The following is a 14,614-nucleotide window of genomic DNA, read 5'->3' on the forward strand; positions in this document are numbered from 1 at the left end:
CCCAAAAGGAATAAACTACAGTAGTAAAAATATGTACTTATTTGCCAGTGGATATTCTGGCCTCAGGCGTTTCTGCCTGGCTCTGCACCCCGGCGTGGTGTTTCTCCTGGGGACTGGATTGTTCCAGTGCTTATGAATTCCAACTTGCAGTTTTTCCTGCTCTGGATTTACTCCTGAACACACCAGCAATTCAGAGCGATAGATTTAGAGTTGCAGAAGTAGCGGGTTACACTGAGGACATGCTGCCCTTTCCTTTAGAAAAGGCTCCTCTGCCCCTTCTGCTCAGCCCTATGTGACAGACAACGTGACAGAGGCCGAGCCCCAGGAGGAAAAGCCATTTGCAGACACACAAGACGACATTTCCACTTTTCCGCGATCCTAGACTCGCAGTTACACTTTTCTTTCTCAACTCGACGAGACCCCAGGACAGCGACAATCACAGATTATTCTGTAGCGCCAGCAAAATTAATCCCCTCCCAGCAAACCGGAATGCATACAGAAGCACTGGCCAAACGAGCGCAGAAAAGATTCTAAACTTTACTTACCATACAGCAGGTGTTTGCTCAGGAACCAGCACAAAACCTTGTGCTAACAAAGCCCTTTGTGCCAGCCTGCAGGCAAAACGACGGATGGAGACGTCGAGTTTGATGAACCGTGTAGCCCCGAGGCGGCTGTGAGCGCTCTGGCTGCTGGCGCAGGTGACGGTGACACCCGTCCTGCTCAGTATGACAGGGACACCCGTCCTGCCGGGGGGGTGCCGGGGCCAGGCAGCCCCCACCCCCGCTGGACCAGCACCACGGCTGTACCAGCGTGTCCAGACTCTATTGGGAAACGCTTCATGACCTTCGGAAATTCGATCTCATTCTGATTTCTGCATGTGGATTAGCGTTTGGTCAGTAGGTCACCCCAGCCAAGAGCAGCCACTGAATATCCAAGTGTAATTTTTTGGGGAAGTTTGAGTAGAAAAAGTTTTCAGACCAAAAAAACAAAGTATCTGTTGTCACAAAGGAACCAGGTCCCACAGCAAGAGGCTGGACAGATACTCTCCTTGAGAAGCATCAGAAACCAGAACCTCATTCCAAGCACTAAAAAAGTAGGAATGTTTATTAAAAGAGTTACATGGCAAATGTATCCTGAGCTCCCCCTTAGCACTTCAGACCCTTCTGAACGTGGATGGCGACATTTACTGAGAAAGTCATGTGAAATGTTTTCATTATATCAAGAACAATTTTTCCTCAGAACAAATTTAACAATTCCACTGCAGCACCAAATGCAACTGCTCTGTGACCCCCAAATCATGATAATTTCTCTATATAAATATCTGTACACAGAGCTGCCTATCAGGTTGTGGCTTATGTACATATCTTACCGCTCACATGAGCCAATTAACCTTTAAATGTCTTAAATGTTAGAGAATTTTCAATCAAGTTGAGAAAATAAAAGCGATGATGCTGGTCTCGATGTTCCGTCCCATTGGTCTCTCTTCCCCTCTCTCGGCGCCCGGAGCTGCCGCGCTCACACCCGGATCACCAGCAGCCCCTGCAAAGGGGTAAGAGCAACATGGCCACGGCACGGCTGCCAGGGCCAGCTCAGAGCCAACAAACCCTCTGCAAAAATCCTCCCTGCAGACCTGGACTAAGGCACGGAACTCTTTGGGAAACACCGGCAAACATCCCAGCTGCTCCGGGACATCTACAGGGTGCCCAGGGCTGGAATTTGGTGTAATTCAGGACACTTTAGATGGGGCCACTGGAAAGAGCCTCCCAGACCCAGGTCTGAGCTGCTCCCAGAGCTCTCTCAAAAGGAACAGCAGCCGGGCCAGGGACAGGACCTGCCCAGGGAGCTGAACGTTCCTCACTGCAGATCCGATTTGTTGACACTCATGGGCATGAAGTACTCGGAAGGAGGTCAGGCAGAGCAACATTTTCTGGCCTTTCAAGGCTTAAAATCTACAGCTCTTGCACACTAAACTCCCTTGGCAGGTCTCAGTGACCCACACTGGTGCTTTGTGGGGAAACAGCCCGATGGACACTCACCGCCAATATCTGAATATCCACCTTCAGTAAGGGAATGTCCAGCACATTCGGCAGAGGGATCCCGACTTCTAGAACTCCTGTGGGGAACAGACGGGTCCTGAACAGGCTCCCGCCACACAGCAGAGCTGCCAGGGGAGCGGAGCTGTGCGGGGGTACGGACACTGCAGCGTCACCGGAATGATGCATTTTGGCTTTCCTGACGCTCTCTGCCACCAGTCGCTGCCAGGGCCCTCAAGGCTGGAGCTGGGGCAAATAGTGCAAGAATAATGTTGGGACTTTAAAGCCCAGGCTCAGAACAGGGACTGAAGACTTTCCATTGCCCCAGCTCTCCTGATGCACACACAAATCCCTTTCCCCCTTGGCCTGAGCCCTCCCACGTCACAGCGCTGCCGGTCACCTTACCGTTGAGAAGGGGCACCAGCCGATCCACCAGCAGGCTGCTGCAGTGGGGCTGCAGCATCGAGATCTGCACCGGACAAGGAACAAGAGTGAGCGGCGCTGCCAGGGACACGGAGCATCAAACAGTGCAGCACCGCTGGGAGCCCCCGTCCTCGGGACTGGGAACCACTGCCCGCTGACACAGCACAAGAACAGTCCCTCTTTTCTTCAAAGCAAGCCTACTTTTCTTCCTTGATTTGTATTTCATCCTTCCTTTGGGAATCTCTCTACCAGGTAAATCTCCCACCGGAGCTCCGTGTAAGCTTTTCCAAGTAGGGGTGAATAAACAGACTCCAGGCTTTACATTTGCATTATTAGAAAAGGCAGAACAACAACAACAACAAAAAGAAGCAAAAGAATTGCTACAAGCCACGGAGTAGAGGAGTGAAGAACCGAGACCCTCAGAGCCGTTACCCACCCCAGCCGGGACACGTCTCAGCATTGTGCAGTGGCCACGTGTCCCCTCCTGCCCCAGAGCCGCCCTGCCCACCTGGCTAAGCCCAGCCTGGCACCCAGACTTACATTACTGATGCCAACATCAGAGGACTCCAGGGAGATGGAAGTGCTGCAGGGAAAGGAAAGCAATGGCTCGTTGGCCACGAGGCCAGCACTGCCTGATCCCATCGCCGCCCCCAGCCCCTGCGCGAGGGACCCGGGAGGCATTGCTGCAGCGTCCATAAGGGATCACAATATTGTAACACAAAGAGCAGGCACTGCCACTCTTGCAGGAGAGAAGAAAATAGGAAAACAAAAGCTTAACCTATTTTTTATTTGTGTGTAAATGCAGCAGGGCACACGCTGGCTCCTGCCTCCCCTCCTCGCTGGGGCAGTTACTGACCCTTGAGAGGAGCCGCCTGAGAGCGGAGCTGTAGAAGCAGCACCCAGCCTGGGTTTACAGATCAGGAGCTCTGGAGAATTTGCTACAGCTCCCAATCTATCACTGCAATCACACAACCATCTCCATAGCTAAAACATATGCTCTATTTCCACTTGGAATTTCTCTTTTCTACTTCCATTGAATCTTGTTATATCTTTGTCTATTGAATTAAAAGCCCGTTGATGCATTTCTGTTCTCTATATTGCTGCATACAAGTGATGCCAATGTTGCTTCTAAATCTAACTCTTTGACAAGTGAAATGGCTTGAAATCCTCAAACCTCACACTATAAGAAACGCTTTCCAATCTTTAATCATACCTTGACCGGCATTAATGACAGTACTTCCCTTTAGTCCTTTATCACTCATGGCCAACACCAGACTTTTCAAGCTACTGCCCAGGATCACAGTCAAGCTGACAGTCTCACAGTTATTCAGGTTATCTCATTTCTCCTGGTTATAAAACTGACACAGCCTTTTCCTCCAGTCTCCTGCTATTTTCCCACTGCTGTCACGTTTCCCGAAAGCCAGCAGTCCCTTTCCCCCTTGTGCCATCGGCCAGCCAGAGAATGCCCAGACTGGGGAAATGAAATGTCTGTTTGACAGACACTGAGAAACATTCCATGTTAGTGGCTCCAGAGCGACATCAGAGAACGTCCCCAGCCCGTGCAAGGGCAGCGGTGCCCGGCTGTGTCACAGCGTGTCTGTGCAACACGCCGTCCCTTCTGCCATCACTCAGGAGCTCTGGCAGCACCGTGTCACTGAGAGACATGCTGTGTCACCAAGGGACACACTGCTGCAGCACTGGGAGCATCCCCAATGGATCGCAGCCTGTCCTGCTCTCTTCTGGCCACTGCTTGCCAGAAAACCAGACCTCTCCCTTGAGCCAGCCGGAGTCCCCAGAATGGCTGAGGGGCTGGGGCTGCCCAGGGACTGAGTGGGCTGGGGCGCTGCTTTAGCTCCAGCACCCCCACGGACAACTCACCTGCCCAGGGACAAGCCCAGCACCAGTTTGCCTCCAGCAATTGACACATGGACATTGAGCCCGAGGTCCTGCAAGCAGAGAGGGGGAGGATCAGGCGGTGGAGACGTCCCCACCCCAGCTGGCAGCTGCCTGCCTGGCTGCACCCTGCACCGGTTTGAGGTCTCGCCATCCACACTTACGGCCTTCAGGAGCAGGAGGTTGAGGATGGATCCATCCAAATTAATGAACACCCGAATCAGCACTGAGAGCTTGAGGGTGGCTTGGTTTTCCTCCAAGAGGATGAGCGGGTTCCCAGCCAAGGCCAGCTGAATGCTCAGAGGATGGGCTCCGTGGCAGACAGAGCACTATAAGGATTGGGGACATGTTGGAGGTGGATCCTGCACCTCACACACTGACCCGGCAGGGGACAGGCAGCTCTCTGGGGGACTCTCACAGACCCATAACTCTGTAGGGTCTCCCTCACGGTCACACAGACCTTGGACAAGCCCAATTTACAGAGCAAATAGGTCAGGCAGCAGAGGTCAGCTCTCCTTGCTAGGGCAGTGAGGGGCTGAGGGGACACAGGTGGACACCAAGGGTCTGCGGCCATGAGAGGTGCCCAGGAAACGGGGGATGCCAGATGTTTATCAGCTCTTTCTGTCAATGCTGGGAGCTGCAGGAGATGTTCTCCTGCTTAGGGAGCAGGAGAACATCGGGTAGAGCCAATGGGACACAGGAAAGCAGGCACAAAGGGCTGGGTCAGACCTCCAGCCCCTGAGCTGCTCCCAGCAGGCAGGTGGCAGCACAGAATCAGGGAACAGTTGGGGTTGGAAGGGACCAGGACACAGTGGTGCTGGCACAGCCGAACAGAGCGATGGGGAGGGCAGCAGAGGAGCAGAGACCTGGGGCAGCAGCTCCCCCGCACGTCCAGGTGCATCACTTGGATGGCCTTGGACCTGGTGAGGTTTACACAAATCCTTGCACCAGCAAAAGCCACTCACCTCCGTGGGAGCGAGGGTCGTGATGGCTTCTTGCAGCTGGCTGGCACCAGAGAACTGTTGGAACAGAAGCACGAAGAGCCCCAATGAGCGCTCCAGCCGATTCCAGCAACACTGTTCTGCCAGGGCCACCCCTCTCCTACTTGTGTTCCTGTCCCCACAGGTCATTGTGCTCCTGGGGCCGGTCCCCCAGCCTTCCCTCACCCCCTGACCCCCAGCAGCTCAGCCACAAGCAGGCGGTAGCACCAGAGCCCCCACCTGCTCCACTGCTCCCCAACTGCCAGGGCAATTCCTGGTCAGTTGATAAGGTGAGAGCAACCAGCCGCAGAAGGAGACACAACCCACAGGCTTTCCACATTTTCCAGTGTGCGGACCCCTAATATTCCCCAGTGGAAATACAGATCAGAGGTACAAAAAATGCGTATGCCTGGAGAATTGCATTGTGTATGCAAAGTTGCTCTTCTCGATGATATTTTAAAGACTCATTGAAATGGATGACAGACCTCCGGGAGTCTGTGGCATAACCAGTACACGACTGGTTTCAACAGGTGTCCCTGGGGTGCCCGTACAGCGACAATGGCTGATGGCTGCAGGTGCTGCTATAGATTACTGACAGGAGCAGGGAGGAGGCAGCGCGGGGGCTGGAGCATCGGCAGGTGAGCAAGTGCACACGTGGGCACAGGGACATGGTGCACAGCCTGCGCAGACCCACGGCCACGCCAGCGTGTGTCCCTCACCACCTCCCCAGGCTGCCACACTCACGGCTCCGGGCGCGCAGCTGAGGTTCTGCGGCGGGATCTGGAACATGAGGGCCACCACGGCATTGAGGAAGCTCTGGTGCACGCCCATGACAAGGAGATTGTCCAGCAGCAGAGGCAAAGCAGAGGGGGACGAGTCGTGGGGGATGACGCTGCCTCCCACGTCCTGCACCACACCCTGCCAAGAGAGGGGACACGGATGTTACCCTGCCAGGAGAGGGGACACGGATGTTACATCAACCCTTCAAAGCCCAGATCCTCAAGAGGGAGGGTGTGGGGTCTGTGACAGTCCCAGTCACTTCTCGCTAGCCACTACTTAAGCTCTCCTGTTTGAAAGTACTGCTTGTTTTTTGCTGGTTTCTTTTCCTTTGTTTTTTCTCCCCAGTGAGACAGTGGTAAAAAAGTCCATTAGCTTGGTTTAGCGTTCACCCACCATGGACACTGAACAGTGAAGGCAGAAAGCAATTGCACCCAGCCTGCAGGAGGGCGAGGATGCAAACTGCTTGTCCCGGCAGTGACGAAGAGCAGACACGCAGTCTGGGGCAGACTCAGGACAAGTTTTCAATCAGAGCAAACGGGGGCTGGAGGAAAAGTGCACACATTTGCTTAGTGGTGATTTGGGTAAGGATCTAAATATTCAGTCAGAGTTTCCAGAAATAAACCATCAGCCCAGCTCCTCCCTGTGGCTGCACTGGAAGGAGACAAGTGCTCCCAGGACGAGGATGAACAGTCACCATGTCAGTCACACCTGCAGGGTCCTGTCACCCAGCGCTAACTTACATCCAAATCCAGCTCCAGGAACATGCCAGAGGTAAACGGGAGGCTGGCCAGCTGGTAGTGAATCATTCCTGCCGTACCAACTGGCATCATCACTTCAGAGAGAAAAAACATCGTTACAATGTCAGGAAACAAGCAGCAACGCAAACTGTCCCCTGCCACCGGCCACCAGCCAGACCACACACCCAGGTCCCGAGCGTACACTGCTTGCGGGATGCTTGCTGCTGCTCCAAACAGCCAAAACATCCCCAAACTCCACTGGGTGAGATCTGCCTTCAGAATGCAGCCCCAAAAAAGCATCAAAGAAAAGCTGAAGCAGAGGGTGATATATAAAAAAGGCATAAGGAGGGCTGAGGTGTGAGCAGGTCCCTCAGGCTGCTGGTGGGAATCCCGGGCTCGGTGACAGCCCTGCAGGGAGCAGCTCCTGCCCTTGGACCAGCCTGGAAATGTGGCCACAGCAGTTCCCCCTCCAACAGACACCCACCGTTGAGAGTGCTCATCAGGTGGATGTTCACCAGGTTGACCACAATATCAACCACTGGACACAGCTGCAACACAAACAGAGACACGCTGAGCCCTGGGCACCACTCTGCAGGAGCAGCACCCTCGCCTGCCCAGACCCCTTCTGTCCAAATCCCCAGGGCAGAGGGGCTGCGTGGCCTCGGGCAGCAGCTGGGAAGGAGCTGGGGCAGTGGAGCATCCCTGGAGCTGGGTACCAAACCCATGGCACCGCTGGGGCTGGGGAGCGCCTCAGGCATCACCCGGCAGGCAGGAACACGCGGGCACAGCCGGGCTGGCCATGAGCGCCAGTGACACAGGGAGCAACACCAAATAATAGTGCAGCTTGCTGTGACCTCCCAGCATGCTGTTCCTGATATTTCTGTGTTTCAGCTAGGAAAGGAGAGCAATCTTCAGGCTTACCAAACCGGGCAGAGTCGCTGTCAGCTGGTTAAGCACTATCTCATTTACTGATAGGGACAGTAAGCTGGAAAGGAGAAAAAATAAAACTCCTCATCACTACACACACAGCTGCAGGAGAGGAGACCAAGGCATCTCCAGCCTTTATTTCACACCCCGCTGGTCCCCAGCCATCCCCGCAGGGACACTGCTGCAGATGACACTGCTGCAGGTGACATCAGTGGGGTTGAGCGGGAGGGGACGGAGCTGCTGGCCTCACTGGGACAGAACTGGGCTGATTCCAGCACTGGGGGGTGCAGACACCATTGCAGTGAAGGAGTGACTCCCCCCGCAGCGTCACCTGCGTTCAGCTGGCTGCTATTTAAATCAGTGTTGTAGTTAAGGGGAGGTGCAGCCATTATGAAATATCTCCATGTTAGTTATGGGAAGGAAACAATTTACATGGAGAATAACAAGGAGAAATCTGCTGTGTAACATTGCAGCGCTGCTGCTGAACAGATCGCTCAGGGATGCAGGATGTCTGCAGGCAGCGCAGAGCCATTTACTTCTGATAATCAATATATTACTGGGCTATTGAGTTGGAACGTGCAGCAGCACAGTCGGCAAGCCACAGCCAGCAGGAGTTCATCATGTCTTGTTCTTTATGCCCAAGTTCTGTCTATAGACACATTTGAGGAACTGCCACGAAGCCAAATGCGTCCATCCTCGCTCCTCCTTACCCCAGAGCCCACGTCCCACACACCATCACTTCTATCCTGCTAACACTTAAAACGTGACCCCAGAGAGGGTGAGCTCTGTTCCTCTGCTCACTTACACAGTCTGTTTCAAACCAGCTGCTGCACTGATTGAAATATAATGCATAATGCAAAAAATAATTAGGAGAAATTCAATGAACCTGAAAAGTGAGTAATTCAAAAGGAGTAAAAGAAAATATTTCCCATGACCAACTTACTGCTGCATTCATCAATACATGAAGTCAGCAAATTCTTTCTGCCAAGAATTTAATAAGTCTGAGCAGGAGAAGGGACATTTGCATGGAATTACACATCCCCACAGCAGTCAGAGCCACAGTCCATATGTCCAGCATCTTTCTGTGACAGCAGCCAAGGGCAGAGTGTGAAACCAGGGCAAGAAGCTGCCCTCCGGGAACACCCCCTGTCCTGCTCTTCCTACCCTTTGGATATCAATTCACAAGGTAAATTAAAGGAAGTGCAATGGAAGAAGCACCAAACCTCTTTAAATTTCCACAGACAAACAGGGCAGATTAACCCTCATCTTCCAACAATCACATTTTTTCCCAGCTCCACTGAAGCAACCGGCTTTGGCAATGGGAAAGAAACGACTTCCCCGAGGCCTGGCCCTGTATCTGCTCAGCACCATCTGTGTCCTGGCAGCCTGTCCAGATCAGCGGATAAAGAGAGGAGGATTGCAGGCGATGGCAAACATAAATCCACAGGCACTTACCCAGAGAGGAGATTGATCTTTATGGCCCCGAGAATGCAGAGGCAGTCTTCAATGACGACCTGCACTGTGCCCGATTCAAAATTCGTGCACTTAATGTTTGCAGTGATGTTCACAGCCACCGAGATATCAATTAGGTCTGAAAGAAGGCCAACCAAGCTGAAAAAGCAAATAGGTTGAACAGATTTCATCTCTCAGCCTCTACGCAGAGAAACCCAGCAAAGCCAGTGGCCACAAACCGCACCACAATTTATCACAGTTGCCACAAGCCATCCCTTGGTGCCTGTTCTACTCCGTGACTTTATTACAGGTAAGAAACACCTAGAAATCCATAAAAGGTGCAAAACATGGCACAGGAGGAAGCCTGTGGATGGGGCTCTCATGGTGACGCACCCACTCACCAGTTGCCCCGGAGCTCCAGCTCGGCAGCGATGCTCAGCTGGACCCCAATCCCTGACAGCAGCGTCACCGACAGCCTGGGGAGCTGAGACCTGACCAGGTGCAGCCTGCGAACAACAGCAAAAGCGGCACAAGTTGAAAGCTCTTCCGGCAGAGGGGCACAGCTCTATGTACTGAGGAACCCACAGCACCCATGTCACCAGGGGCACCCTCAGCTGGAGGCAAGAGCACTGTAAGCACAAGGTAGCGACTCCAGGGTGGGAGACGGGGTCTGCAGCTGAACCCTGAATGAGGGCAGCCTGGAACCACACTGGGGTGGAAGGCACTTTCCAGAGCAGGCAGCTTTGCTCTCTGCAGCCCCCTCCTCCATTGCTCAGTGCTGTCGAGTGTCTCAGATCTCAACGGCAGCAGCAGCGCTGACATTCTGCATCTGCTTCCACAACTTGCCGTGCACCTCACCATCCACACACACAACTTTTGGTGGGCTGGAATTTCAACAGTACCGCGAGATGAGGATAACTGCCAGGGCCAAGGGTGCAGCTGCAGCTCAGGTTTGCTGCTGCGGAGCTGCCGGTTGCGGTGCTGCCCCCGCGGAGCCCCTGCCCTGCACTCACCCGGTGATGCTGGTGGGGGTAGACAGCGGACCCCCATTCCCCAGGATGCTGGGCAGCACCAGGCCCTGCAGGTGCCGCTGGAGGAGCCCGCTCTGCAGGATGGTCTTCGATAGCGCTGCAAGACAGACAGCACTACAGGACACACAGCACTGCAGGACACACAGCACTGCAGGACACACAGCACTGCAGGACACACCGGCTGCACCCGCCCATCCAGGCCCAGCCTGGCAAAGCCGGCACCAGCACACCCCCTGCCCCAGAGCTGCTGCAGGGTCATCAGCTGTCACAGTGCAGCCAGATCACACAGGGGATGATGTTTTACAACATGCACTAACCCAAAGCTGCCCGTAGTGACTGAACCAGCAGGAGAGAGCGTTCGACTGACCACTGCAGGACAGTTGGACATTGCCAGGGTGACAACGACCCCGCTTGGGTTTGACTTGCAACTCATTTCCCATTTGTAAAGCGGTTTTGGTTGGTTTGTTTTGATTTTTTGTTTTTGCTTTTTGTTTGTTTTTTTTTTTTTTAATAGAAACAACTTGAAACAAGCCTTTTTTTTCCCTCCTGGCGAATTGCAAATATTAACATGGCTGCTAAACATCACAGCAGTTCTTTGCCAAATATTAGCTGCTCCAATATGGAAATGAAAAACTAAGACAAAAAGAGGAAATAACCCAGATATAGCCCTGAACTTCTGTGTGGCTGTTTGGTGCTGAAACGTGTCCCAGTTCTAGAGCAGATCTCCCTGAGCCATGAGCCCAGCGCGGGCTGCCAGACACTGCAAGTCTGCAGCCCCGAGGAGCTATGAAATAAAGGTGAAGACACTTGGGAGGTTTCACTCCACGTCATGGCCCCACAGAGCTTTCCAACCAAACACAGCTCACGTTTCTAGTTACCGTTCTGCATCGCCCCTGGACTGACAGCACAGGACAGACCCGACAGGACTTCTTGGGAGGGCGAGAGGAGGCCACAGAAAAGGACGATTCCAAAAAGCTTCAACACCGTCATCTCCAGCAGAGTCCCCTGCTGGGAAAGGACACAGCAGAGCGGGAAGCAGTGGCAGAGCCTCCAGAGCCCCCAGCGACCTCACGAGGAACGAGGTGCAGCCAGAACCCCCCTGTGCTGGGCCTGGGGCTGCAGGACCTGGGTCATGTCCACACACGTGGGTCAACACCGGCCCTGTCCTTGTCCCCTGGGACCTGCCCCAAGTATCCTACATGTTCACACAAAAGAAAGCCAAGCTGCTGTTGAACCAGTTGTTATTTCTGTGTCCCATAGATGAAAAGTTACACGTGTTTTGGTGGGGGCCTTTGCCAAGGGAAGCATCTGGGGATCTGTCTTGTTCTAACTTTTAAAAGCAATAAACCAAAGCTCAAGTGATAAAAATAAACTAACTATAAAGTTATAAATAATAATTATCAACAGAAATTTAATTTTGAAATAACAGACGTAGGCAGATGATTAGGAGCTTGGTGCACAGCAGAATCTCGAACTAAAGCAGCTGAGCATCAGGCACATCACCTGGGTCCTGCCAGAGCTGCAGGTGACACCACCACCAGCACAGGTCACCCTGTCCCCTCGCGGCCTCCACCAGCCCGCGGTGTCACCTGCATCAGCTGCAGCGTTGGGACGGCTCCCGGCTCCGCTCAGGCTCTTCGGGACCTGCCGAGACTCTGCGCCGTCCTCCCTTTCTGTCCTGCAACCCAGACGGAAAAAGTTCCCATATATAAAACCTGCAGCCAAGCAGACACACCTGCTCCCAAACCCCTGTCTCGTGAGCACCCACCCTGTGCCCCTGCCCCGAGCAGCACCCGCTGCCGCCTCCTGATTTACACCAGTAACGTCACCGCCGGCTCCGCTGCCCTTTGTAGCCTGGATCACTCGCTCGCCGCCGTTTCCCCTGCTCTGGGTTAAAAAGGCTGCCCGGTGCTGGTGGCCCCAGTTCTTGGATGAAACCAACGCTTTAGGAAATGGTGAGAATTACTGAAGCGTCTATGTGTAACAGGGGGCTGACAGGGCTGCCTGCATGGGAAGGCAGCACACAGAGCGTACGGGCAGGGATTCAAGGAGCCTTATTGTAGGAAATCATCAGCTTTTCCCAGCCTCTGAAAAGTTGTGGGACTTACAATGCTCATTCCTGTTTCAAACGCAGCACTGGAAAAAGATTTTCTTGGCAAAAAGCGATGCAGAGAAGTTAGAGAAGCCTGACAAATGTTGGCTTTGTTAAGACTGAGCTTCAAATTGACTCCAGTTGTACCTGTAAAAGGTGTCATGAATTGACTGTAAAAAATGAAGTTGTAATGAAATGTATAAAGCCAAGAAAAAATATAATCTTGAATAAGCAACACTTACGCTATCTGAATGAGTATTTCAAAGGAAAATCTCATCCCTCAGGGATGAAAATCTCCCTGAGCAGACACCTTGGCCGGGTTTCAGGGAAGTTTCCATTGTGCAGAGCCCTGGGAAGATCTTATCTGGGGACTTTGTTCAGGTCTGATCACCCGTGTTCAGTGGGGACAGACCCGGGAGAAACCAGCAGCAAAGAGGGAATGGAGAGGGGCCTGGGGAACAGGGATGGAACAGAGATACCATCTATTTCCTCAAACACAGGAGAGGTGGAAATACCAAAGAGGAGAGAGGGAGAGGCTGACTCTGCTGCTTGCCCTGATGTGCTTTGACTGCCGGGGACAACCCACCCATCTTTCTCCTTTTTGGTTCCCTTTCAAAGGGCCTCACCCCAATGCCCAGGGTCAAGTGGTGACCCCAAATGCACAGTGAAGGTTCAGCAGACGCTGCTCCAGCCCTGGACACGGCAGGAATGTCAGTGCCGGAACAGGCAGCTCTGAGCACGGACAGACGTGGATTAGCAAGCGGTTCCAGATGCCGCTGCGTGTGCAACGAACACCTGAGTCGTTGCACATGCACAACGCGGCTGCACACGCAGATCGGGTAATCTCCCAGTTAAATGGCGAGAGGACCCAGCTGTGTTCGTACAACACGCACGTGCGGTACACAACAGCTGCGGGGAACGCAGCACATTTCATACTGGAGATATTTCTTCTTGCTGTGCGAGCTTTTCTTGTACAGTCGCAGCCTCTGCCTCCCCCTCACGCACCCGTATTTCATCCTCTCCTTGCAGCAGTGATTTAGATATCACTTACCAGAAGGCTGAATTCCATTCTGCAGTGACAAGAGAATATACATTAAAATGAAGTATTGCAAGAAATGCATGGAAAGATTATCAGAACACAAATGCTGGAAAGTGGAAGCGCTTATGGGAAGACTAACACCACAGACAAGAGATGCTCTGGAGCTGCCTCTGGAACTTGGAACTGCCCCGAGGCTGTGGCTCAGCAAGATGGCAGGTTAAACAGCAACAAGAACTTTGGGAGAGTAATATTAAAGTAAAAAAATACTATATTTTTATTAAATATTATTAAATTCACTGATATTTTTTCTCTAATTCTCAGAATTGCAGAAGCTTAGGGAAAACTTAGGAGAACTACATGCATCTCAAACTAAGATGCTGTGCCAGCCAGTAGAGCGGTGTCAGTGAACATGCGCCTTTGTAATGCCACCTGCACTCCCGTTCGAGTTGGGATGAGCGAACCCTCGCAGAGCCAGACTCAAAAGCTGATTTCTAACAACAGGATTTGTCAAAACATTAACTCAAATCTCCCAGAAAGGAGCTGGAGAGTTTTAGTAAGAACTGAAGAATCAAACCCTCCACAAGTTTTGGGACTGGACTTTAGCCCTGGATTGTTGGAAACCCACAGTCCCCACAGCCAGATTTACAGTTGGTTGGATTTGCTGCTTCCACTGCCAGCAGTGCACAAGGGCAGAGCAGCTTAATTAATACTAATCACTGTTCACAACAATGGCAAGCCTTGCCAAACCCATCCCAGGCTCGCGCTGACCCTGGGCTCGTGGCAGGTTGTGCGTCGGCAGACGTCAAAAGGATCCTTCCCAGATTTACCCGTGTCTGATCACTCACCCGAGCAGTTTCCTACATAGGGGACTCGGGAAACAGAACCATCATCCCGGGGAAGGGCCACAGCAGAGACCACGGGCAGGAAAACCAGCACAAGAGCCGCAGACAGCAGGTCCCGGAGCTGCCTGTTGGGAGCCAGAGCAGCAGCATCGATTTCTGGATGCATCTGCAATGCTGAGCATAAACAGGGAGGCAGGGTAAAATCGCTACCGTGAGATGACAACAAATCAATGACTGCAGGAATTTTATAGACAGGAAACTTTCTGCTTCCAAGATGTGAACTGAAGTAAAATGAGCATAATGGCATCGGCCAGAGAGGACGGACAAACTTCATTAGCCAGGTGCAATGTGACAAATTGCAGTGCAAAAATAGACACGTTTTTGC

The 14,614-nt window shown here is 52.7% G+C and overlaps 1 protein-coding gene across 1 annotated transcript; it reads right to left on the reverse strand.

Moving 5' to 3' along the window:
• Nucleotides 1-1,117: 1,117 nt before the first annotated feature.
• LOC136108236 (BPI fold-containing family B member 4-like) lies at nucleotides 1,118-11,311 on the reverse strand. The gene is made up of 15 exons (XM_065849868.2): nucleotides 11,135-11,311; nucleotides 10,239-10,353; nucleotides 9,627-9,731; nucleotides 9,229-9,384; nucleotides 7,768-7,831; nucleotides 7,331-7,394; nucleotides 6,850-6,941; nucleotides 6,074-6,247; nucleotides 5,315-5,368; nucleotides 4,514-4,678; nucleotides 4,335-4,402; nucleotides 2,997-3,039; nucleotides 2,439-2,502; nucleotides 2,037-2,113; nucleotides 1,118-1,539 (listed from the first exon to the last, which is right to left on the reverse strand). Exons 1-15 carry the CDS (start codon nucleotides 11,244-11,246, stop codon nucleotides 1,516-1,518), a joined length of 1,377 nt encoding a protein of 458 aa, XP_065705940.1. The 5' UTR covers nucleotides 11,247-11,311; the 3' UTR covers nucleotides 1,118-1,515.
• Nucleotides 11,312-14,614: the final 3,303 nt, after the last annotated feature.

The sequence above is a fragment of the Patagioenas fasciata genome, chromosome 16, assembly GCF_037038585.1.
Source record: "Patagioenas fasciata isolate bPatFas1 chromosome 16, bPatFas1.hap1, whole genome shotgun sequence".
Classification (NCBI taxonomy): domain Eukaryota; kingdom Metazoa; phylum Chordata; class Aves; order Columbiformes; family Columbidae; genus Patagioenas; species Patagioenas fasciata.

Bases quoted from the DNA above. Each gene is read 5' to 3' on its own strand.
- LOC136108236 (XM_065849868.2), bottom strand. From the start codon at position 11,246: ATGACGGTGTTGAAGCTTTTTGGAATCGTCCTTTTCTGTGGCCTCCTC. The intron at 9,732-10,238 runs GTGAGTGCAGGG...TGTTGTTCGCAG, and splicing joins ACCCCCACCAGCATCACCGG to GCTGCACCTGGTCAGGTCTC. The intron at 9,385-9,626 runs GTGAGTGGGTGC...TTGCTTTTTCAG, and splicing joins CTGGAGCTCCGGGGCAACTG to CTTGGTTGGCCTTCTTTCAG.